Genomic DNA, 25,021 nt, shown 5'->3' on the forward strand with positions numbered 1-25,021 from the left:
GCTCTTTTCCCATTCTTCTTTCTCCTTTTCGGTATTTTCCAAATATTTTTAAGGGTGTGCTAATTTATGATGGAAAAATGTAATGAACTTAAAACTCAGTCAGGATTCATATAAAGAAATAGTTATATCCAGGAAATTAAGTACTACAAACTTTAATGAAGTCCAGTTTATGTTCTTGATGAGTAAAATGTTTTGCAAGTTATAATTACTACAAAGACAACTAGCAATATAAAAACCTCAATTTGTAACAGAGAGACTAAATCTCAGAGTCAATTTCTCAGTTGTTTGTAAAGAGCCAAGCCAGGAATAAATGTCATGAATATCTAGAAAGAAGCTACCATTTGAGGAGGTCTTACAGTATAAGCACTAGTAATACAGTAGTAGTAATTAGTAATTAATTCTGTCTACTGGCCTCAGAGTATAACTCCTAAAGTCTGTTTATTAGTCAAATTGAAGACACTGAAATCAAGCTAATAGAGAAACCGGACAAAAACTGCCTAAAATGAATTTAAGAAATTTTATTTTATTTTATTTTATTTTATTTTATTTATTTATTTTTTTTTTGAGACGGAGTCTTGCTCTGTCGCCCAGGCTGGAGTGCAGTGGCCGGATCTCAGCTCACTGCAAGCTCCGCCTCCCGGGTTCACGCCATTCTCCTGCCTCAGCCTCCTGAGTAGCTGGGACTACAGGCGTCCGCCACATCGCCCGGCTAGTTTTTTGTTATTTTTTTTAGTAGAGACGGGGTTTCACCATGTTAGCCAGGATGGTCTCGATCTCCTGACCTCGTGATCCACCCGTCTCGGCCTCCCAAAGTGCTGGGATTACAGGCTTGAGCCACCGCGCCCGGCCAAAATTTTATTAACATTAATCTGGCAAACAGTATTTTGAAAAGTTAATTCTCTCAAAATTTGCTCTATTTTTGTTACAAGTAATTGTATTGTCTATTTTTCTTACTGTGATTTAAATTCAAATGCAAAACTAAGAACAATGCAGAAATGATAGTGACCAATCATAAATCACAGACATTTTAGAACTGGAAAAAAAAAAAAACCCTATAATTTACCAATGAGGACAAAAGTGAAATACTTGTCTGAGGACTCAGATAGCTGGTGTGGGAGCTGGTCTGGGACAGGTCTCCTGAGGTCAGCTCAATGTGACACTCTGAGTCCAGAGAGTGGGACACCATTCACTTAGAGGGGCATTTGGGCATCTTGCCAGCATATCCCCCAGCTTGGGATCAGGCAGACCAGCTTTCTTTGACCAAAGTCATTCATTTGACCGAATGACTTTCACCTAGCACTAACAGCTCATTATTACAAAGGGAAGAAAAGACCCTACTTTTTCATTGTCTACCATGTGTCAAGAATTTTGTACACATTATGCAACTGCATTTTGCTGCCATTGTAACGAGTAATTTAATTATTTCCTTTAGTACTTGAAGAAACTGAGGCCCTTAAGAGTTTAGTTGATCAAGATTTAACCTGTGCTGCCTTTTGCTTCTCTTTGATAGTAACTTCTCTCACTGGTGGGCAGTTAAGACAGAATACATGGTATACTGGTCAAAGTTCTCCAGAGAAACAGAACCAATAGGAGTTATATACAGAGATTTCTTATAAGGAAATAGGCTCACATAACTATGGAGGCTGACAAGTCTCATGATCTTCATTTGGCAAGCTGGAGTCCCAGGAAAGCCCATGGTGTAGTGCCAGTCTGATGGTCCTTAAAAGTCAGTGTTTCAGCTGGAAGGCAGTCAAACAGGAGGAGTTCTCTCCCCACAGGAGGGGCAGCCTTTTAGTTCTACTCAGGCCTTCAACTGATTGTTGGAGGCCCACCCACATTAGGGAGGGCAATCTACTTTATTCAGTCTATGGATTCAAATGTTAACCTCATCCAGAAACAGAAACTCCCTCAAAGACACACACAGAATAATGTATGTGACCAAATTGGGCATCCCAAGGCCCAGTCAAGTTGACACATAAAATTAACATCACATGTGATGTTTTGCCAGTATGTTCAGTTCAGGGCCTTGGACTAGGCAGGCAAGGTCCCCAGGTGTGAATTTATGGAGGCACTCATTCCTAGGCTCATACAAGCACCCTGAGTGCCTTGCTTGCTGTGCCCTAGTCCTGGCCCTCTGTCCTACCCAAAAGGGTAGTTTCAATCACATCTCTTAGCTTGCAGTGTTTCATATTGGGTGGACAACTATCTACAACCAAGTAAATACCATTTGAGAAAAGCCTTGAATATATAGAGTTTCTGAAAGAATGGATGGCAAAAAATATCTAAAATATCGAGTACAAAAATAGATGATGGGTAAGTATGTCTATGCTTACTATGTAATGAAATGGAAATCCACTTATATTTTCCACTCAAAATGTTTCCTTATAATTCGAATAGTATTTATTGACTGGGCCCTTATATATTTCTATTGAAAGGCAAAAGCCTTTCTCTAAATCACAAACACACAAATCTTTTGTGCATTATAGAAAAATGCACAAATATTAAAGATCAGGTTTCAATTATTTTACTTTTGGCTAAAGGCCACTTACTGTAAATTATCAGTTATTCCTCATATTTAGTTATCTAAAGTTTCAGTAATGTATGATTTTTCCTGTTTTTAGGAGGACTGAATGAACTTAACGAGATAAAATAAATGAAAGCTTTTTTTTTTTTTTTTTTTTTTGAGACGGAGTCTCGCTCAGTTGCCCAGGCTGGAGTGCAGTGGTGCCATCTCTGCTTACTGCAAGCTCTGCTTCCTGGGTTCACACCATTCTCCTGCCTCGGCCTCCCGAGTAGCTGGGACTACAGGTGCCTGCCACCCCGCCTGGCTAATTTTTTGCATTTTTAGTAGAGACAGGGTTTCACCATGTTAGCCAGGATGGTCTTGATCTCCTGACCTCGTGATCCGCCTGCCTTGGCCTCCCAAAGTGCTGGGATTACAGGCGTGAGCCACCGTGTGTGGCCAAAAGCATGTTTTAAATGATTAAGTACATGAAAGGTATCATTACTGTTAGCAGAATAATAGAACAACGTCTTACTTCAATTCAGGAGAGCTGTACCAATTTACACTTCATCTCTCAGTTTATGAGTGAATGCTTCCTCAAATTCTAGACAATATTGGACATGCAATAAACTCTAAACTCAAGCCTGCAGATAACTGAGAAACCAGATAAATGTTCAAACTTTGGGAATAAAAAATATTCAGCCAGTCTGGATTTTGCTCTATTTGGCTTCTGAACTAGATCTTGGATATGATGATTTGATATATATAGGACTCTATAAATGAAACTATGTTTTTAAAAATTGATTTGAGTGGACAGGTAGGCCTACCCCTGTGTAATACAGAGGTAAAATAATATACACGTATGTACATGTATCTTGGCATTTGAGTGCTAGAGTTCAAACCCAGGCTCTGCAGGTGACTAAGGTGTGACCTTGGGAAAGTTGCTTAATTTCCTTGTGGCTCTAACTTCTCACGTGTTTAATGGAAATAAAAATAGTAGTAGCTTCAAGCCCGGGTGACTTGGTGGCACCCTGTCTCTACACAAAAGTTTTTAAAAACTGGGCATGGTGGTGCATACCTGTAGTCCCAGCTACCTGGGAGGCTGAGGTGGAAGGATTGCTTGAGCCCAGGAGGTTGAGGCTGCAGTAAGCCATGTTCATGCCACTGTAATCCAGCCTGGGTGACACAGCAAGACTCTACCCCACCACCAAAAAAATGAGTGCCTTTAGTTCATAGAATTGGTCCCAGTGATAAATGAGATAATCCATGTAAATTACCTTAGAAGAGTAGCTGACAGACAGTAAATGTCCAATATATGCCGGTTCTTATTATTAGGTTAAATCACACAAAATTCAAGCATTTTGACCTATTAAAAAAGACAATTTCAAGCAAGTGCAACCAATACTTACTAAAGTCACTCTATTTTAACTTCCTCTAAAAGTATAAACTCTTCTTGGTCAGGGTCTTTATTTAAACTCACCCTCCACAGCACACAGCAGGATACCCTTCATATGTACACAACAGAAGGTCTAAATAATACAGATGAAGATTCAGAAATATTCTGATTTCAAAGAGCTCAAATTGCAATTCATCATGGATTCTGCAGTCAGACTACCTGAGTGTACACCTCGGCTCTACTGCCTACTAGCTGTGTGACCTCAGGCAAGTTATTTAACCTTTTTGTGATCAAGTTGTCATTTTTGTAAAATGAGAATATCAGTAGTGCTTATCTCATAGGGCTGTGAGAATTAAATTAGATAATGATAAAAAGTAATAAGCACAATGACTGGCACATGAGCAATACCTAATAAGCATTAACCATTTTCCTCTATTTTCTTCTGCTACTCCTCCTCCTTCCACCCCACCACCCCTTCTTCTTGTTTGGTTCATAATACAAGGTTTACAGACCAAAATATGATTTTAACATTCTGTAAGTAAGTAAATTTCTCATTCTAGCGATCAACTCTTTTCTCATTAGAGCATAAAGAGTAAAAGACCAGTAAAGTCCATCTGTGACAATTTTATACTTTTGATAAGTATTCAGGAGTCAGGGCGTAAGAAACGCAAAGCTGAATATATGAAGTAGCTGAAGAAATTGGGGGTGTTTATCATAAAGAAAAGATGGTTTAAAGGGGATGGGAGTGGTCTCAAATGCCTATGGTCTGATTTCAAATAAGAAAGGGGTTAAAACATACTCCAGTGACTCCAGAGGACAAGGAGAGGACCAAGACCAGGAATTACTGATGTGACCAGGATAATAGAAGTAGAGCTCCAATTGGGATTTTGGGTTCAGCTGTGTCTCTGGTAGTCTGTGGCACCCACTGGCATGCATGAGATGCCAAGGACCCACTAATGGGGAGTTTGTTTATGCAGTTGCCTAGGAAATAAGGGGGAAGGAAGTTAGAGGTACACATTTGTACTAAAAGATTCTAAGGCCTGGCCCTAAGGACCAGGCCTGATTTCTACAGGGACATGGGCTGAAGAAAATTAACATTGGTGTATTTCACTGGGATCAGGGTATTAAGCCATGTTGCCTGTATTAGTCTGTTTTGTGTTGCTATAACAGAATAGGCTGGGTAATTTTAAAAGAGTTTATTTAGCTCCTGATTGTGGTAGCTGGAAAGTCCAAGAGCATGGCACTAGCATCTGCTTGACTTCTGGTGAAGGCCTTGTGTTGTGTCACAACATGGCGGAGAAGCAGAAAGCAAGCGGGTGCGTGCCGACTAAGGGAAATGAGGGATTTTGTGGGGGCTTGGACTAGTGCACCAGGGTGTAGCTGAGAACGCTTGACCCACTTTCTAAGAACCCACTTTCATGGAAACTAATCCAGTCTCACAAGAGCAAGCACTCACCCACTACTGTGACGCTGGTACCAATAGATTCATGAGGGATCTGCCCCCATGACCCAAACACCTCCCACCGGGCCCCACCTCCCAACACCACCTCCCAACACCACCACACTGGCAATTAAACTTCAAGAGGGGTTTTTGCAGGGACAAACTACACCTAAACCATTGCACTGCTTTAGGTAACAAGTGACAAAGTTCAATGCCAAATGAAGGAAAGGGGTAGACAGGACACCAAGCTGTTCTGAGGCCATAAGTCCTATAGAGAATACAGGCCAGCTTGACCCTTGCGTGTTTACAGCTTAAGAAGGATGGACAGACTGCACTCAGATCTGAGAAGCAGACTTCTCACCAGTGGCACCGTGGGTCAGGATATCTCCATTCAGGATGGTGTGTGTGGAACTCTTCCAAGGACTCACAGAATTAGCTGGTCTTTGCAAGGGAAAAAGTATGAGTAAATGAAACAGAACTCCTACACGAGCAATAAGGACAGGTCAGCACTTCAGAGTACAAATGCAAGGTAGGAATCTCCAAAAGTAAGCCCACAGACTGGTAGAGTCCAGGGATATTCAAGTTATACTGGGAAGACAGATTTGGACTCATTACAAAAACAACTTTCTAAGATTAACAGAATCATATATATACACATATATATGATTATATAACTCATGATTAGTTAACTCATGTGATTTAACATATATATTTTTAACTCATGTGATTTAACACACACACACACACACACATACACACACACACACACACATATATATATTATTTTTTTTTTTTTTGAGATGGAGTTTCACTCTTGTTACCCAGGCTGGAATGCAGTGATGTGCCTCGGCTCATTGCAACCTCTGCCCCCTAGTTTCACATGATTATCCTGCCTCAGTCTCCCAAGTAGCTGGGATTACAGGTGCTCGCTACCACGCCTGGCTAATTTTTGTATTTTTAGTAGAGATGGGGTTTCACCATGTTGTCCAGGCTGGTCTTGAACTCTTGACCTCAGGTGATCCACCTGTCTCGGCTTCCCAAAGTGTTGGGATTATAGGCATGAGCCATTGCGCCCATCCCAAAAATATTTTTTAAAGCCCACCTTAATGAGCTCCCTGCCACTGGGCATGTTCAACTAGAGGCTGAGAGACCACAATTCATTGATACTTTGGAGAAAGATTGAGCTCACTGAGTTAGATGAGCTCTGGAATCTCTTCCAATTCTGCTCTTCTATGTCTTCTAAAGATACAGCCAGAGAAGGCAAAGAAGAAATTGGATGAACATGGAGAGATAACTCAAAACTTGATTTCTGCCTAAATTTGAGCAATTACTTAAAAGAAAAAGAATATGTAATCAGTATGTAATGAATCATTCACATTTTTAATGAGGGTAAGTTCTAACTTTTGATGAGTTTTAAGTGTATCAGTGGCAATAAATTTGGGAAACTTTATTTTCCAACCTACTGAATATAGTAATGGTCTATTGAAATGAGTGAGATAAAGATCACAAATGGGCTTCTGTTATACAGAGAGCACCTGCGGGCTTAAAAAAAAAAGTTGAGATGAAAAATTCCATAAAGTAACTTTTACATTGCCATCTGCTGGTTACTGCTGTAAGTGACAGCAATATAAATACAACCTCAAATCCTAATTGAGTTCTAACTGCGAATAAAAATATTGATTGCTTCAACGTGCTTCAAACATGCAGGAATCAAAGTAATTCTACATGTCTATTGGGATCCATCTGGTTATTGTCTAAAGTAGGAGATGTCCTGGCCTGGCACAGTGGCTCATGCCTGTAATCCCAGCACTTTGGGAGGCCAAGGTGGACTAATTACTGAGGTCAGGAGTTCAAGACCAGCCTGGTCAACATGCTGAAACCCTGTCTCTACTAAAAATACAAAAATTAGCTGGGCATGGTGGCTCCTGTAAACCCAGCTACTCAGGAGGCTGAAGTGAAAGAATCGCTTGAACCCAGGAGACAGAGGTTGCACTGAGCTGAGACAGCGCCATTGCATCCCAGCTTGGGCAACAGAGCGAGACTCCATCTAAAAAATAAAAAAATAAAAAAATAAAGTAGGAGATTTCCTATCTGGACTTGGCTTCAGATGTGAATTCTCCCAGTGGTGCATCCATTATTGATACTGAAATAGCCCTTGGAAACAAGCATCCTAATAAGCCCTAAAATATACGTTTATTTGGGCCTGTCTTCAGCTCCCACAAACAAGTTTCCTCAAGGGTTGTTCCAGATGTTTCATGTGGAAGAGCTGACTTGCTCTGTCACCTGGTGGTATAGTGACATTTGTCATATTCATCTCCAAAGAATTAATGGCAAGTGGAAGACAGACTATATTAGGCCCAATTATCTCAAATACATAAAAGCCATGAAGTTAAGCAGAGCAAAAGTTGTTCCACTTGTTAGTATCTTAGTTTGACAGTCTCAGGGTATGCTCTGAAGAACACCAGGAAGCCTATGCAGATAATGCACTCCTCCCCCAGCTGAGTTAACGCTCCTTTCTCAGTACTTTCATTGCACCTTGTTCATACTGCAATTATAATACGTTTAATATTGTATTGTTAGATGGGTAATATCTGTTTCCACATTAGATTGTGATCCCTTTGAGGGCAAGCATCATATCCAATTTGCATTAGTCTTGTTCGTGTTCAACCTAAGCTTTGGTATTAGATAGGACCTGAATAAATATTTACTGAGTGGAGGTCAGAAGAAGGAAGGGTGATAGGGAGGATGAGAAGGAGAAGGAGGATTCACTCTTCAAAATCAATGTTTCTATTCTCCACTTCATGTCTTAGCTTCAGAGTCAATTTTTTTTCAATTGTCTACTACACTTTGCAATCTGAATGTTCAGTAGGAAATATGTATCCAGGAATTTCCAAATGGATCCCCGGGTGTTTGCAGCCCAAACTGTTCTGCCTTTGCTGTAGTAATTGATTTCTTAGTTACGACATCATTATCCATGCAACAGTCTCAGAGCCATCCTCTATTCCCTCATTTCCATTAACACCTATGCTCAATAAGTCCTGTTGATTGCACTTTCCCTCCCTCTCCACTGCCTGCCTTAGTTCAGGTGCTCCTCACCTTTCGTGGTATCTCACATAATTTCCTAATTGGCTCTTTGTCCTTAGTCAAGCATCCCATCATCTACCTCCATCTGTCACCAAAGTTACCACTCATAGACAGAACTGTTGAATATCCCTGGACTTTACCAGTCAATAGGCTTACATTTAGAGAGTCCTACCTTACATTTATACTCTGAAGTGCTAACTTGTCCCTTCTATTGCTCCTGTAGTAACTCTGTTTCATTTACTCTTACTTTTTCCCTTGCAAAGACCAGCTAATTCTGTGAATTCAGATACAACATTATTATCTACTTTTAAGCATTCAATGACTCTGATTATCTATAAGACAAAGTCAACTGTGGCATACCTAAGTTGTCATAATCTTTCCCAAACTTATTTCTTAGACCCATATTCCTCAGTTCTGTTCCATAAAACCTACTGTTCTAAATAACTGTCATTTTCCAATTACACCAATGATTCTCAGTTATATGTACTTCCCTATGGGTTATTCATTATACTTAAAGTGCTCACCTCAACCCCACCTGCCTTGGCCACTCTGCCTACTAAACATCTTTCACGACTCAGGTCTGCTGTTACCTCCTTGGTGATGTCTTCTCCAGCAGGTAAGTAATTGCAAATTTACCTAATCAGGAGCAAAATCCTCAGCTTTATATTCCCATAGCATCTTTCTTAGGACATTATGACCTATATGAAGTCTCTCTACAAATTAGGTGGAAGTTCCCCCTCTGGACAGAGGCAGCTCTGTATCCAAACTTGAGAAGTGAGGTGTGGGCTGGATTTCAGCTCCCACTTGCCCCTTTGGTTGGGTTCCCATATACATACATAATATCACAGTTACTATGATTGCCTTAATGATGCCACAGTCTTCTCTCCAGCTGGTGACTTCCTGAAGCCAGTTAGATCAGTTAAAACTCGTATTCTTAGGACCAAGGACATAGTAAGCACTGAAAAATGTTCTTTGAATTGTTGTTTTTTGGAATGAGAAGATATTCCAAAAGTTGTCAGAGCAGATCTGAGGAAAGTCTCTGAAATATATAAATATGTAGTGTATATAAATAGGTAAGTGTTCTTACCTATGTGATCTCGGGCAAGTAACTTAATTTCCTTCTTCTCTTGTTTCCTGGTCTACAAATTGGGGATAATAAGAAATGCCTGTCTCAGGTTACTATGAAGATTCACTGAGAGGTGATCTGTAAAGCACTCAGAAGAGTGCCTGGCCCAGAGTATATACCATGTAACTAATGACAGTAATAGGATACACAAAGGGTATTCGGAGGTGAATCTTTTAAAATTTGGCAACAAATAATACAATTTTGGAGAAGAGAATCTTTATGCTTCGATTTCTGAAAATCTGAAGACAGATCGTGCATTTGTAGAAATATATTACTATTAATGTTAAATGACTGCAGATGTTTTAGTTCAGAGATAGAATCATAACATTTTAGAATTTGAAAGTTTAGAGATAATCCAAATTGCTTTTCTTATACATAAAAGTGTTGGGGCCCAAATGGGTTAAGTGACCTTTCCACAGTGTTTCTCCATCTGGCCCTGACCACATGTCCAGCCTCATGTCATCATCTCTCCCCTACCCCCAGCCCCCAGTGTTCTCCTTTCCACACACCAAGTCCCAGCCTCATTAACATTTCCCAGAGTGCACTTTCACAACTCTGTTGCCCCTGCTTGTGATAGCCTTTCTCCCTGTGCCTTCCTCCCATCTCAGCTCATTAAACAACTTCACGAACATCCTTTGAGCTCCAGTTCCACTGTTACATGTCTCCTCGGTGAAGCCTTCCTCTACTCCCCCAGCCCAAACTAGGTGCATTAAACCCCCAGCCCAAACTAGGTGCATTAAACCTAAAACTAGAAGCTCTGTGTTCATACATTTATTTCGCACTTGTCAGAGCAAGGGCTCTGGATCCTGGCTGCCCAGGTTTAAATCCCAGCTCTGACACTTACTAGTTGTGTGACCCTGGTCCTCTGTGCCTCAGTTGCCTTATCTGTCCAATGGGAATCATAATGAGACCTACCACGCTTATTCATTCAGTCAACAAATAATTATCAGCTGCCTACTATGTGCCAGGAGCTGTTCCAGGACCTGGAGATATATGATGAACAGGACCAAGCCCTTGTCCTTACATTGAATGGATGAGTTAATCAATTAAAACCTATTATAATCAAGTATTACCATTATTCTAAGAGCCATGAAGAAATATACAGTAGAGTAGGAGACTCAGAGTGATGGAAGGAATGGTGGCTGTTTTATTAGAGAGGGGAGTCAGGGGAAGCCTCTCAGAGGAGTGACATTTAATCAGAGACATAGGGGAAGCCAGGGAGCAAGCCCTGCAGAAATCTGAAGGGAGTGCATTCTAGGCAGAGGAAACTTCACGTGCAAAGGCCCTGAGGCAGGAAAGGTGAGCTTGGGGTTGGGAGACAGGATAGCTAACAGGGCTATTGCCAAGTCAGTGAACCAGAGCAGAGGAAATGAGGCACTCCTTATTCCTGGCACCAAGATTTTCAGATTTTTATCTTCTAAATATTTCTCCAACCTGTTTTTTCCTCCTCTTCAACCCTGATCTCCTCTCAATCCCAGATTTCTCTCCTTACAGTTGAGCTGCCCTCAAAACTACCCTCCACTCTGTGACGGGATAATCTAAACATGTATCTCCAACCCCATTTTCCGCTGCTTTCTAATTTTTCATTATCTGACCTGCCACTGCTTATAGACTAAAGTCCCAGATGCCTTCACATGATGGACAAACCCCTCTAGAAGATAGCCCTGATTACCTCTCCACTTCCTACCTTGTACTGGACACTCCAACCACACCAAAGTACCAGTTCCCCCAGAAAACTCTATTTCTGGTCTTTATGCCTTGCCTCAAGCTGTTTCCTTTCCCTAAAAAGCATCCCCTCTTCCACATTTTTGCTTGGCTAACTCAATAGTGAGACTCAGCTCTGGAGTTACTTCTCCTCTATGCCCACATCATCCCCTGGGAGTACTTCAGTACTTCCACAACATCACTTTGCAGGAATCGTTAAGAGGATATGCTTATATATCTGTCTCTCCAGTTAGCTTCTAATTTTCTCAAGAGCAGAGAACTAATTCTTAATCATGTTTTACCCCCAAGGCATGATTTGTGTTCTGGCCCAGGGCAGCTAAGCAAACTACATTCATCTCCTTTCTCATGCTGCCAGCTTAGGAACTTACCCTCCTGCCACTGTCCCTTTGTCCCAGACCTACAACACACAGCTGCCCTGTGAGATTTTATTCAGGTGAATGGGTTTCAAAAGATGCCTAACAATTTCCAAGATTCTTTCATCACATTCATCTAAAAAATCCAAAAAGAAGAAAAAATGTACAGTTCAGAAGGACAGACATCCATATGTCTGGCTGAGAAAAACAGGGAAGGACAGTAATTGTCCTGTGACTTTAGAGTTTGTGCTAATAGTAAGTTTTAAAAGGAAATCAAATATTTGAAGATGCAGGCTTATTTTAAATAAATCCGTTTCCAGTGTTCAGCTTCTCATTTTGTAAACTTAAGGATCACTTGCCAACTTTAATTTCTATACTTCTCTTGTACTTTTCCTGGTACTTAAAAAGGTAGTGTAGAAGTTGAGAATAGATGCTAAGTCAATTCTTTTTCCAATTAACATATTATTTTCCTTATTTAAGCTCCCTTTTATGTTATGTTCAAAGTTCTAGACTCCATTAAAAAATGAAATTAGTTTTAGTTCTATGTACACACAAAAAGAATTTTTTTATAGTTCCAGGCTCTAATCTCACACACGCGCGCGCGCACACACACACACACACACACACACACACACCCCATCCTGGAGCTGAGAGGTGAGACTAATCATTGCAACTCTTTTGAAAGTTTATTAAGAAAGAAGAGCTAAATGAGGGTTGTGGAAAAACTGTTGCCGACCCAACACATACTCAACAATTTACTCAATACAAATTTGCAAGATGTTGCGTCTACTCTATCCATAGCCAAGAAGAGAGAAACTTCCCTGAGTTGTTTCTATCTTCTACTTCTCTTCCCCGAGACTCTCTCTCCATTATTTGGCCCTGACCTCCCTTCACTGGGCTTCCATTACTTTTCAGATGAGATACAAAGCCCCTTAGGATCACCTAGAATATGTTTTCCCCTCTAAGACCTCTAAGCATTAGGACAGCCTGAGATCTCCCCTGGGAAGGCATTTTCCTCCCTTGTTGATGGGACTCATCCTTTGGGATTAATTCAAACATCACCTGCTCAGTGAGCTCAGCGAAGTGGCCCCGGCTCCCTTCCTTCCCCTGGCAGGAAGAAGAGTGGCTTCCTTTGGCCCCCCAGCCAATCCTGTACTTCCTAACCTCATTTGGATGAGTGAGATTAATATTTGTTTTCTAGAGTACAAGCTCCTAGAGGGCAGGTACTGGGTTTATTTCTCTTTGTATGCTCTGCACCTAGCTCTGTATTTGTTGATTAAGTGCTTGAGTCGGAGAGAAAGGCTGCACGGGAGAACAACTTGCCATCCACCAAGGTTCTATAGGAATGTAAGCAAGTTACTCACATGTAACTTTACAGAATTGGCTAAATTACTGCAGTAAAAGAATCCCTGAACTGACAAGGCCTCCTCCAGAGGTCCGGCAACAGGATAAGGGATATTTTTGCTGAACTAAGTCCTCAGTTTTTCCCTAACCACACCCATCTTATTCATCAGGGACAATTAAGTTAAATCAGTTCGATCCAAAACAAAATGCTTTATTGGATATCATACCTTTCTGCTTCACCACAACAATTTCAAATATTTTATTTGTGCAAGCCATTTAGAATCAGGAATAAATAGGGAGGGTGCCAGCGGAGGGTTTGTTTACATGCTTTTACACCACCGTGAAAGGAAGACATAGCAGAGTTTACATATATGCCATGTAAATTGCCATCGAACCAGATGTGGCTTACAAGGTACCTTGTAACTCATCTCCTCTAAGCAATAAAGGCCTTTTTTCCTTCTGGCAAAAGTTTGAGAAACTTACTGCTGTTTTCTATCAGCAGATACAACAGATGGCTGGCACATGCCTGCTTTGCTAAATGAAATGGGCTTTCTGCAGAGTTACTCTTTGATCCCTAGTGGCATGTCTACAACACCACAATGCAAAATACCACAGCATAGCAGAATCTAAACATTAAAGGTTTAAAGTTGTGCTTTTGATATGAGTACCTCCTGAAAAAAATCATGCCCACAGTATGTAAACATATTTACATTCCCACTTTGAAACCATGGAACAGGGGTCAGAAAATGAGGCATTTCCTCCATTTGGTGACATAAAACCACTACTAAGGTATGACGGCAAACCCCTGGAGTGCAAAGGTATGAAACCACTTGGGTCGTAACTACCAAAACAATCATAACTCTATTAGGAAAAAATGTAGACAGTACACATTAAGGGAGTTCCGTAATAATAAGTGTTACCATAACTGCAGGGTTGGAAAGAAGTGTTTAAGGGTGTTTGACAGTTCCTTTGAAGTTGGAGGGGGAATTCTTGAATTAAAATTTACCCTATTTTTTAGGTTTATGTCAAAGGGAGAAAGAAAGAGGAAAAAAATACTTTTAATATAAGTCTCTAACTCCAGTCCAATGGGAAACTTGAGATTGCAAACTGTAGCCAATGTAATGGGACCAGTGTTACATCATATCAAACACTATATTACAGAAACAGATCAGTAGGATGATTCTGTTTTTTATAAAATTAGCAATTATGTGAGTCCATTGTCAGATAAATGGCCTGTTTCTGTTTTCCCTTTTTTCCAATGGTGCTTTTCTCACTTTAAAGCTGAATTTGGATGATACTGACTGGAATCATTCACAAAGATACCAGTATCCAGACAAAGTTCTTAAGCCTTTGTTGTATTTGATTTTTAAATTATTATTGTTGTTACTTCTGACAGTTTTCAATAATTCAAGAAGTTTTTTTAAATTGATAGGGAGCTAGGCTAGTGTCACTAACTCATTTGTAACAAACCTTACCTGTAGGAAAATGTTTCACTTGATACGCTGTCTCTTCAGCATATCTAATATTTTCTATTTTCAGTGGTTATGCATATAAACAAACACATTCCTGCAGTTTAACTCCATAAAGCCAGTTATTATACAATATACACATGACCTCCCACATCCCCAGGGCAGCAGACAAAATTCTCCTGTTCTTCTCCTGTATCCACAGCAACACTTCAGTTTTGTTTTTAAACATCTGTAGATTCAGAAAAATGAAGCTATCCCACTGACTTTTAGTGGTTATAAGAATTCTGCACACTATACACTAGAAAAAGCTCACTTTAAGATCTGGACCTGTTGGTACAGATGTCTAGAGCTTGCCTAGCAATCCAGGTGGTAGGTTTGAAATTAATATTGGTTGATTATCATCACTCAGAGAATTTCTATTCATAGACACCAATTTCACTCCAGCCCTTGCCATCCATCTTAGAAATCCAGGCCCTTGGTCACAAGGAGGTTGGAAAGCTAGTACAGATGGCTCAGCATAAATCCACTGTCACTGCTAAAACAAAATGAAACAAAAGAAAACAAAACAAAAGCAACATCAAAAGGGATGCCCTGTTGTTAACTAAGTACTAGATTCATAGTACCTTAGCATATTTAGGCAGGTGATAGAACATATTATAGTTATCAAGATCAAGTCTATGAGACCCTTGTAAGTAAAGATCTATTTATATAACCTACCTAAATAAAAACATTTTGGTCTTACACCAAATTGGTTCATATGGAAATCAGCAGTGGTATCCTAATGTTTGATTCTGATTTGTCTAACAAAACTTCTCATTAAATTTTTACTTGAAAGTCATTGGGCTTAGAAAGGGTTATTTTCCAAATAAAATGTTTAATTAGTGCCTTATTTATAAAAACTAAAATTATTGCTCATGGCCCCTGCCTGTCTCAAATTTAGAGAAAAAGAATAAAGCATGCCTCATTGAAAAATATCATCTATTGAAAAGCTTTATACAAGGATAAAGAGTATTTTCCCTTAATTACTAAAAATCCATTAAGGCTAAGCTTTTGCAGTAGAAATTCTTCTCTCATCTAAAAGCCTTGAGAAGAGGCATGTCAGAAAATGAGTATCAGGTTAAATGGAGACAAAGTTGTCCATGAAAAATGGGAATTGCAGGGAGAGGGAGAATTCAGGAAAAATGATTTCAGGCAAGAAAGATTTGGGCAGACCTCAAAAGAAATTGATGAGAATCTGATGAGCATTAATAAATTCTTTGGTCTCCATAGTTACGATGACCCATGACAGTCATTGGTGTTATCATTTTGTTGAGTGATAAGCAGTGTAAAAATGATACCAGATAATAAATTATTTATAATACAAAATATCATACAATTTTAAACTCACACACTTTTTATACACATTTGATGTAAAATAGTTTTTAAAATTATAAATGAATTCATTGTAGAAAAACCAAAACATAATAGATGAAGATGTAACTGGTATTTACATCTTGGAAGATCAGATGTTGAGCGAATGATTTTTTCTATGTCTGCCAACTTATTTTGTAATGGAATCAAACAGAATACACTATATTATAGACCAGGGGTCCCCAACCCTTGGGCCACATATCAATGCTGGTCCATGGCCTGTTAGGAACCAGGCCGCAAAGCAGGAGGTGAGCAGTGGGTGACTATTCCCCATCGCTTGCATTACCTCCTGAGCTCTGCCTCCTGTTAGATCGGCAGTGGCATTAGGTTCCCATAGAACTGTGAACCCTGTTGTGAACTGCACATGTAAGGGATCTAGGTTATGCACCTTTTATGAGAATCTAATGCCTGATCATCTGTCACTGTTTCTCATCACCCTCAGATGGAACCATCTAGTTGCAGGAAAACAACTCAGGGCTCCCACTGATCCCACATTATGGTGAGTTGTATAATTATTTCATTATATATTACAATGTAGTAATAATAGAAATAAAGTGCACTATCAATGTGATGCACTTGAATCATCCTGAAACCATCACCCTTCCCTGGTTCATAGAAAAATTGTCTTCTGCCAGGCGTGGTGGCTCACGCCTGTAATTCCAGCACTTTGGGAAGCCGAGGTGGGTGGATCACAAGGTCAGGAGTTCGAGACCAGCCTGGCCAACATGGTGAAACCCCGTTTCTACTAAAAATACAAAAATCAGCTGGGCGTGGTGGCACGTACCTGTAATCCCAGCTACTCAGGAGGCTGAGGCAGGAGAATCGCTTGAACCTGGGAGGCAGAGGTTGCAGTGAGCCAAGATCACCCCACTGCACTCCAGCCTGGGCGACACAGCGAGACTCTGTCTCAAAAAAAGAAATAAAAAAATAAAAAAATAAAATTGTCTTCCGTGAAACCAGACTTTGGTGCCAAAACGGTTGGGGACCACTTTTATAAACTACTTAATTTGCATGAGAATCTTCCCATGGCCCCAAATGGATGTCTAGAATATCCTTATAACTGCTTCATTTTATTCTTCTGCCACTATTGCTGGACCCTAAGTTGTATCTATTTTTTAATTTTTATAAACATCATGATGAGGAACACTCTTGGACCTAAATTTTTATTTATGTCTGTGCTTATTTCCTTGGCATGAATCTCTGGATGTAAAATTGTCCAGTGAAAAAGTCTATATCCTGCCTTTTGCCATCAGAGTCCAACAGCCCTGCAAAAAAGTTTACATGCACATCAGCAGCATATGATAATGCACTGTTATCCACATACTAAAACCACTTCTAAAAGATCTGACCAAGTTGATGTGGGGAAATGAATTTCACTGTAATTTTTATTTGCATTTGTTGGAAGTGGAACATGAGATGCATTTTAAGTGGCCCAAGAACACTTTGGGTCACTGTAATGGTCCCCCATCTTTTGGGCCCCAGGGGCTGGTTTTGCGGAAGACATTTTTTCCATGGACCAGGAGGTGGAGGAATAATTTCTGGATGCTTCAAGCACGTCATATTTATCATGCACTTTATTTCTTTTATTATTACATTGTAATATGTAATAAAATAAGCATACAACTCACCATCATGTATAATCAGTGGGAGCCCTAAGCTTGTTTTCCTGCAACTAGACGGTCCCATCTGGAGGTGATGGGAGACAGTGACAGATCATCAGGCATGAGATTCTTACAAGGAGTGTGCAGCCTAGATCCCTCGCATGTGCAGTTCACAATGGGGTTCACAATCCTTTGAGAATCTTATGCTGCTGCGGATCTGACAGGAGGCGGAGCTTAGTCAGTAAGGCGAGTGATGGGGATCATCTGTCAATACAGACAAAGCTTCAGTCACTCGCCTGCCACTCACCTCCTGCTGTGTAGCCCAGTTCCCACCAGGCCATGGACCAGCACTGGTCTGTGGCCCAGAGGTTGGAGACCCTTCGTTACTGGACCAATAATTTATTGGAAGTAAGTAACACCTTACTGCTTCTGTAAGGTCTTCAATCCTGAGGTTATTTTAATGTTGTCCACATGTTGCTAAAACACTTAAATATAAAATTTAAAACTTCATTAATCAGCTATGTGTTTTATTTATGTATTGCTGAAATGCCTAAACATTTGATATCATTTGGATGAAATAATCAGATAATGAAATGAAATTTTCATTTTCCATGTAAATGTTTTGATGTGGTTTGTCTTTAGCCATAGATGTTTCAAAATACTTAATTGGTATTGAAGTCATTTTTCCCATCTTCAGAATTTCTGTGCATTTCAAAAATGATGGTGCTGGGATCACATAACTTTAGTGAGCAAAATTAGCCATACTTAAATGATATTAAAAATAAAAAAATAATATTTTAAAGCATCTTGCTGCTTGGTATTGTGTAGATTATTCCCCCTTCCCACATTTTCCTCAGAAAGCAGATTTTATGTAGTAAGTTGTGGTAACCTATTCAAAGCCGAATGAGTAGAGAGAGAAAGGTAGCTTAATTGAGGTGCTAACATTGTCCTGCATCATAAGATCATCCACATAGGTGAGCAACACTCAAGCAGGAGAAAAAAATATTACAAACTTCATCTTCATGCCAGTTCCACTCTCCTCCCTAATCCCCTATAGGACATATTCCCAAGATTGTATGACATGTCAGTCCATTTTGTACTCACCAATATGCCAATATTTGCACACAAGCATTATACTATTAAGCAATAGGGGAGGCAACATGGAATTTAAGCCTTTGCTTCAAATTCTATTCCTCAGCAAACATAAGTGAGAAAGAGATAGAGAGAGGAGGGAGGGAGGGAGAGAGGGACAGGGGAGGAGAGAGAGAGAGAGAGAGAGCGAGAGAGAGCTATTGGCACTTTCTGCTTCTCCTACAGTTAACCAGTTACCAAATCCTTTCAGCTGGAGGGGTGCAGTTCAAGCTACCTTTTAGTAGTTCTTATGAACCCATAAAGGTATAGGTTAAAAAATGTCTTTTCAGAAATATAGAATTAATTGGCCATTTAGTTAATGACCATCTGATGAGTGGTCGGCCACAAGTAAACAGATTCAGCTGAAAAGGAGATAATGAAAGGCCATTCATTGGTTTATTACTGATTTCACAATATTCCCCACTTAATTGTTTATAAAGTATCTATGAAGAGGGACTTGTAGGGAGAAAAGGAATAATTTCCCTACAGAGCAATAAAAACCTCAATGACCCTATCTGCAAAATGGGGGTATTAACAGCAGATGACTTTCCTGTTATAAACCTCAATGAATCCAAAACCTCAATTTTTTTTTTTTAACCACATAGCAATGGAAGTGTTGAAGGGCCTAGATTTGATCTATTTCAGAAGAAGAAGAAAAAGAGAACAGACTCGAGGGGAAAAAGACAGCTAAAATGGTCATGTCTATACCATAACAGGTAATTAGAGGGAAACACAGTGGTTTCTCAATTCAAAATAGTTATTTTTTTATAAAGTGTTTTCTGTATCACATTCTTCTTGAAAATAATCATTTAAGGAACTTTAGAATAAAAAGACCTCAAAATGTGGTTTTAATTATAATTATAATGATTTTCATAGTAGACACATTTTACCAACTAATAAGCTAAAGAATTTATTACTTACCATTTGTCCTCTAAAGTAAATTCTCCAATTGTACAAAAGAAATTAAATTCACATAAGCATTTTATTCTTTCTTTCTAAAATTAGAAGCCATAAAATGAACAAAAGGTAACATATAAAAGATGCTAATGTGCTAAGGAATAAAAGGAATGCTTCTTCATAAAAAATAGATTGCAGTTTTCTTTTCCATATGAAAGCATTTAAAATGGTAACTTGAAAACATAGGCTGCAACATTTTACAACTTTCTTACATGACACCTTATGGATCTAACTTCTACCAGAAATATGCAACATTCATATTCCAGTGAATAACATTCAACATACTGGCTTTTTAAAAGTGCACAGTGTCAGAAATACTTATAGACTTTAAAATTTGTTGTAAAGTATAAAGAATGTCACAAATGATTAGAAACTACTATGGGAAAAGAGTCTTTTAAGTATGTTAAATTTTAATGTCAATGATTACAGAAACACAGTGATGTTGGTATTGGAGATCTTTATATTTCCAGCAGCCTCAGGACACTGAGTCTTATCAGAATAGTGGGCTTAGGCACATGGCTTACTCTTTTTTTTTTGAAAATCATTAATTTATATGGCAACTTGAAATAAATGGAAATTAATTCTTTATTTGCTTTGGCAATCAGATGAGAAATTTCTCTTAATAACTGTAAAATGTGCCAGGCTACATACTGTACAGTACTATTTCCACCTGCCATAAGGCAGTGGAAATATTAAAGGGTAATTTTCTCAGAACTTACCTGCCCTGCAGCTTGCCAGGTAAAATTCATGGAATGGATATTGACAGGAATAGCTGGCATTCTCTGTTGCGCTTTTCTGAAATCATGTGTAAAAGGTGCCATTTTCCCCTCTGAAACAATCAGGATATCTTCTTCAAATCCTGGTTTTTAAAAGAATACAACGATCAAACCAGGTAGACTTGAAATCATCTAAATCAGAAGTTTCAAGCAAAAAGAAAACTAAATAATTAGTATGGGTCATTTCTGTTCACAAGGCATCTGCCATCGGTACCATCAGCGCTACTAAGATTAATTGTCCTCCGTGGATGATGAGAATGATGTCAACAGACCCATGCTTTCAGGGAAAAGGGATGGACATGGAGTTAACCGATGCAAACAAATGCTGGGTGCATCTAAAAACGCAGGGCTATAAAAATTAACAACAGCACGATCAGAACACTAGATCAGCTTTGGTTTCTTAAAAGAGACGTTTATAAGCTTTCAAATGGAAAATCTCTAATTAAAAGGTGGGAACACTCTTTTATGGAAATTAAGTTTTAAAATACACGAAATGCAGGTATCCCTCCTTCTTGAAGAGTGGAGAGAGGAGGACACAGGCAGGGGAAGGCGCTGGACGCGGGGGCCTTACCTATGAGTACTCTCGCCTGGTGAGCATCGATCCACAGGTACAGGCTCTCCTCCCGCGGCTGCCCGGCCTCCGCCCGCAGTGCCAGCAGGCACAGGAGGATGCTCCAGAGCCAGAGAGCGGCGGCAGCGAAGGCGCTCCTCCGAGCCATGCTGCTCAGGACCTCCTTGCTGCGGGGGAAACTCCTTGTGCCGCACCTACGCAACCTGGGGCCGTCAGATCCTCAGCTGCGCTGCAGCTCCCTCAGCCAGAGCTGTTCCCGCTTAGACGGCTGGGAGCGTCGCTTCCCAGCCTGGGTGCCAAGGAGCCTGCGAGAGCAGGAGGAGGAGGGGGCAGGCAGGACGGGGGAGGCGGGGGGGAACCAGCGGGCGTGAGCCGTGCAAGAAGATGGGGCGCGGGCGGGAGTGGGGGTGGCAGAGACGTAAGACTGGCAAAGCTGGCGAGGCCAGCAGTCAGCGGGGCAAATAGAGCGAGAACAGAAGAGCGGGAAGGGCTGGCGCAAGCGAGGTGCGAGCGAGTGGTGCCTGCAAAGCCCGGGCGGCCGCCACTTGGGGGCGCTGTGGGGTCCCCCGGGGGCGGGGCCGCGCGGGACCCCAGAGTTAGCGTTCACAGCGCGGTGAGCCCAGTGGAGCGCACGCGAAGTGGGCGTGTAGGGCTGGCGAACCCGGAGAAGGGCACTCAGAGACCCCTGGGACGTCACTCGCCTCGGGCCAAGGGAGGCTTCGGGGGAGGGAAATGGGGAGAGCAGACAATGCTGGGCTTGACTGAGCGCTGATGATGGTGATGGTGAACAGGGTGATGACTCCTGTTCCTCCTCCGGCGCTGACTGAAGGCGCAAATTGCCCATCGTCTCCCTTTCAGCCGGCAGGATTCCTCTCTCCGCCAACCCTGTGCGCTCTGTTCTGTGATTGGCTGACACTTTGCGCGTTCCCAAGCAGCTAAAACTCGAGGCTCCACTGTCCCGTGGTCTGATCGCAGGCGCTGGCCTTGGCTCGAGGGGTAGGGCGTTCAGCTGCTACTTGCCCGACACCCAGCAGTTGGGGAGGCCCGTCTGTCTCCCTGATAACGCGGCAGTGCCCGGAAGAGTGCCCTGGGCCCTGGATGATAGCCGTACCCGACCCTCCGGGGTAGGGCTCCACTAACGTCGTGGATATCTTCACGTTTGCTGATATTTTTTAGAAGTTGCTGAATTCGGCCCGGCTCACGCCTGTAATCCCAGCACTTTGGGAGGCCAAGGCGGGCGGATCACCGGAGGTCAGGAGTTCGAGACCAGCCTGGCCAAAGTGGTGAAACCCCGTCTCTACTAAAAATGCAAAAATTAGGTGGGCGTGGTGGCGGTGACCTGTAATCCCAGCTACTCGGGAGGCTGAGGCAGGAGAATCGCTTGAACCAGGAGGTGGAGGTTGCAGTGAGCCAAGATCGTGCCCTGCACTCCAGCCTGGGCGACAGAGCTAGACTCCGTCTCAAAAAAAATATCAATCAATAAATAAAATAATATATTTTTTAAAAATTGCCGAATTCACAGGTGCATGGGGGCAAAACCAAGGCTCTGGCCTCGTCTGTGAGAAGCATGCTTGGCCGGCAGTGGTCTGCAGCATAACCTATCCACCTGGCCCAACAGAAAGAACTTATTTTTGCCTCCTGCCTAATTCCTTGGATGTGCAAAGAAAACGGAAGCAAAAGGGTTTTTTTTGTTTGTTTGTTTTGTTTTTAATTAAAAAAAACTTAGAAAGTCTTCGGACTCAGAAAAGGTTCATTTACTCGTCTTTGTTCTTTAGAACCCGATGCTGTGACAAATGCCTCAAGGATCAAATGTCTGGGGCTGGGCGTGGTGTTTCAATCAGTCCTTTGTAGAGTAGCAGATGCCTCAAGAGGGAAAAACAGAAACAACAGAAGAGAAGCTGGATATGTGCAGGCATCAAGTTAAATCAGTGTTAGGTTCTAAGAATATAGATTTCCAATCAGGAAATATTTACAGCTATACAACCAACTAATAGAAAAAAAAGGAAAAAGGAATTAGATAAGAAGTCTATGACTGATTTGAACTTGCAGTGTATTAATTTTTAAAGTACTTTTATTTTAAGTGCTTGCTTACTCCTCACAACTCTTAAGTAGGTACTACTATTATTCTCATTTTACTGATGAGGAAAGAGGGCTCAAAAAGTCCAGTAAGTTGACTGTGGATATCCAGCTGGTAAATGAGAGTAAGGGTTCAAATCCCAGACACTCTGACTTCAAAGCCCATTCTCTTAGTAACTTATACTTCATAATGATAAATAAATCATAATTAAGTCTGTTTGCATTCAAAGCTTTGCAGTCATTCTTCCTTTAAAATAAAAATATTTACCTGTTTTCCAACATTTCATTATTTTTTATTTCTGTGAATATTCATGTATATAATGTATGAACATTAGGCTACTTTTAAAACACTTTAACGTTGTAATGCCAGTGTCACCCAGGTAAAGATAATAATTTCACAGCACAATAGGCATTTTCTTTGACTTGGAGCGTGTGGTTTTAATTTAACATTTTTTTCCTAGTTCTGCGCAAACCTCTATGGCTCTTGGTGCAAGGACGCCCTCTACAGGTTTTCCTAATCAAATACTAATTGAGAAGTACTCATACGATTTATTTTTTGGTGCAAGAAAAAGAGGAACTCAATTCTCTCCTAATTTGGTTTCCTCTAAGTGAAATTCTTCTGCAGCAGTTGAATTTGGTGTTGATAACAATGGCAATCTATCTTGCTATAAGCACATTTTTTTCCTTCCAGAATGGTTATTTTCTGTTTACTTCCCTCCAGCAGAGGACACTTAGAAAAACAATATTCTATTAGAGATAGATAAAGAAAAATGTTATTTAAAAATTTTTTGATATAAGCTCATTTGGTTATTAAAGGAGAGGAAGGAACATATGTTGTGTTATACAACAGCAATTTTTAAGAGTAGCAGCATGGATCTTTTTGTCGGGAGGTCCATCTCTAAGAGATGAATCAGGCTTGACTCTCCTTTCTGTTGTTAAGGAGCAGTTAATATAGCTATTTCATTAAGAATTAAGTTTTTAAATTTCTTTAAACAAACACGTGACAATATTTACTAGCATATGATAAAAACTTGGAAATAATGTGCTTGGCAAGTCAACTTCATTTCATTTGAAAATTGTGCCATTTATTTTCCAGTTCATTATGCTTCCTTTCCTTGTGCGATTCCCTCTCACCAATTATGTGTGCAGGCAGCTTCATTTATTTGTTCGTTAACTCATTTGCTTATTCAACAAAGATTTATTAAACACCTATTATGTGTAAGACATTGACCTGGAAATTATAGTACAAATAAAACATGATCATAGCCTTCAAAGTGCAATAGAGCTACTAAAATAAGTAAGACAAGCACCTAAACAGATGTAATACAAGGCAGAATGTGGTGATTGTTGATAAGGCAGAAAGACTGGAAATTCATAGAAGAAATCTTGTATCTAGAATTCTGTACATTTGTTCATTCATTCATTCATTCAAAATATATTTACCCAGTGTCTGATGTATGCCCTATATAAGCACAGGGGATAGAAAGGTAAGTGAGAAGACAGTCCTGCTCTCAAAGAACTCTCAATCTAACAAGAGAGTGTGTTGAGAATAAACAATAGGGAGGAATGAATGTCATGGTGGGAAAATGCACAGGGTATTTTGGGACTGAGGAAAATCCCTCGAGGCAGACTGAGTTCTGGGAACACTTTCTAGAGTAGAGCATATTTGAGCAGTCTTGAAGGTCAAAGGGTCAAAGGGGAGTTGATCATGCAAGGGGGAAAGATAAGGAACACCCATGCATAGACAATGGCAATAGTGAGAGCAAGAGACATGAGAAAGAATGGCACCATGCAGGATCTGCAGGTGCTGACCCTGTAGTATGATGAGCCTGGAATGGGAGGGGGAGGGAGCACCTGGGGATAAAGCCCAAAATGTAGGTAGGACCTGGTTATGGAAGATTGTGCTGAGGACAATTCTAAATAATTTGTTTAGGGTTGCTGTCCTCAAAGAGGCGAGGCGTAACTCCTCACTCCTGAAGTGTGGGATGTGCAGAGTGACTTCCTTTTATAGCGTGCAGTGTGGAAAGTGGGGAAAGTAACAAAGCTGACAAACACTAC

General features: G+C 40.6%; 1 protein-coding gene across 2 annotated transcripts in view; it reads right to left on the bottom strand.

Moving 5' to 3' along the window:
• The window catches only part of WIF1 (WNT inhibitory factor 1), a 72,738-nt gene extending 51,331 nt beyond the window's left edge, over nucleotides 1-21,407 (bottom strand). For both annotated transcript variants that reach the window (XM_025401808.1, XM_025401807.1), the window contains exons 1-2: nucleotides 20,888-21,407; nucleotides 20,260-20,399 (exon numbers count right to left, since the gene is read on the bottom strand). In XM_025401808.1, coding sequence (XP_025257593.1) covers nucleotides 20,260-20,399; nucleotides 20,888-21,035 — 288 coding nt within the window. In that variant the 5' untranslated portion in view covers nucleotides 21,036-21,407. The remainder of the gene's footprint in view (nucleotides 1-20,259; nucleotides 20,400-20,887) is intronic.
• Between the last annotated feature and the right edge of the window lie 3,614 nt (nucleotides 21,408-25,021).

This window comes from Theropithecus gelada, chromosome 11 (assembly GCF_003255815.1).
Source record: "Theropithecus gelada isolate Dixy chromosome 11, Tgel_1.0, whole genome shotgun sequence".
Classification (NCBI taxonomy): Eukaryota; Metazoa; Chordata; class Mammalia; order Primates; family Cercopithecidae; genus Theropithecus; species Theropithecus gelada.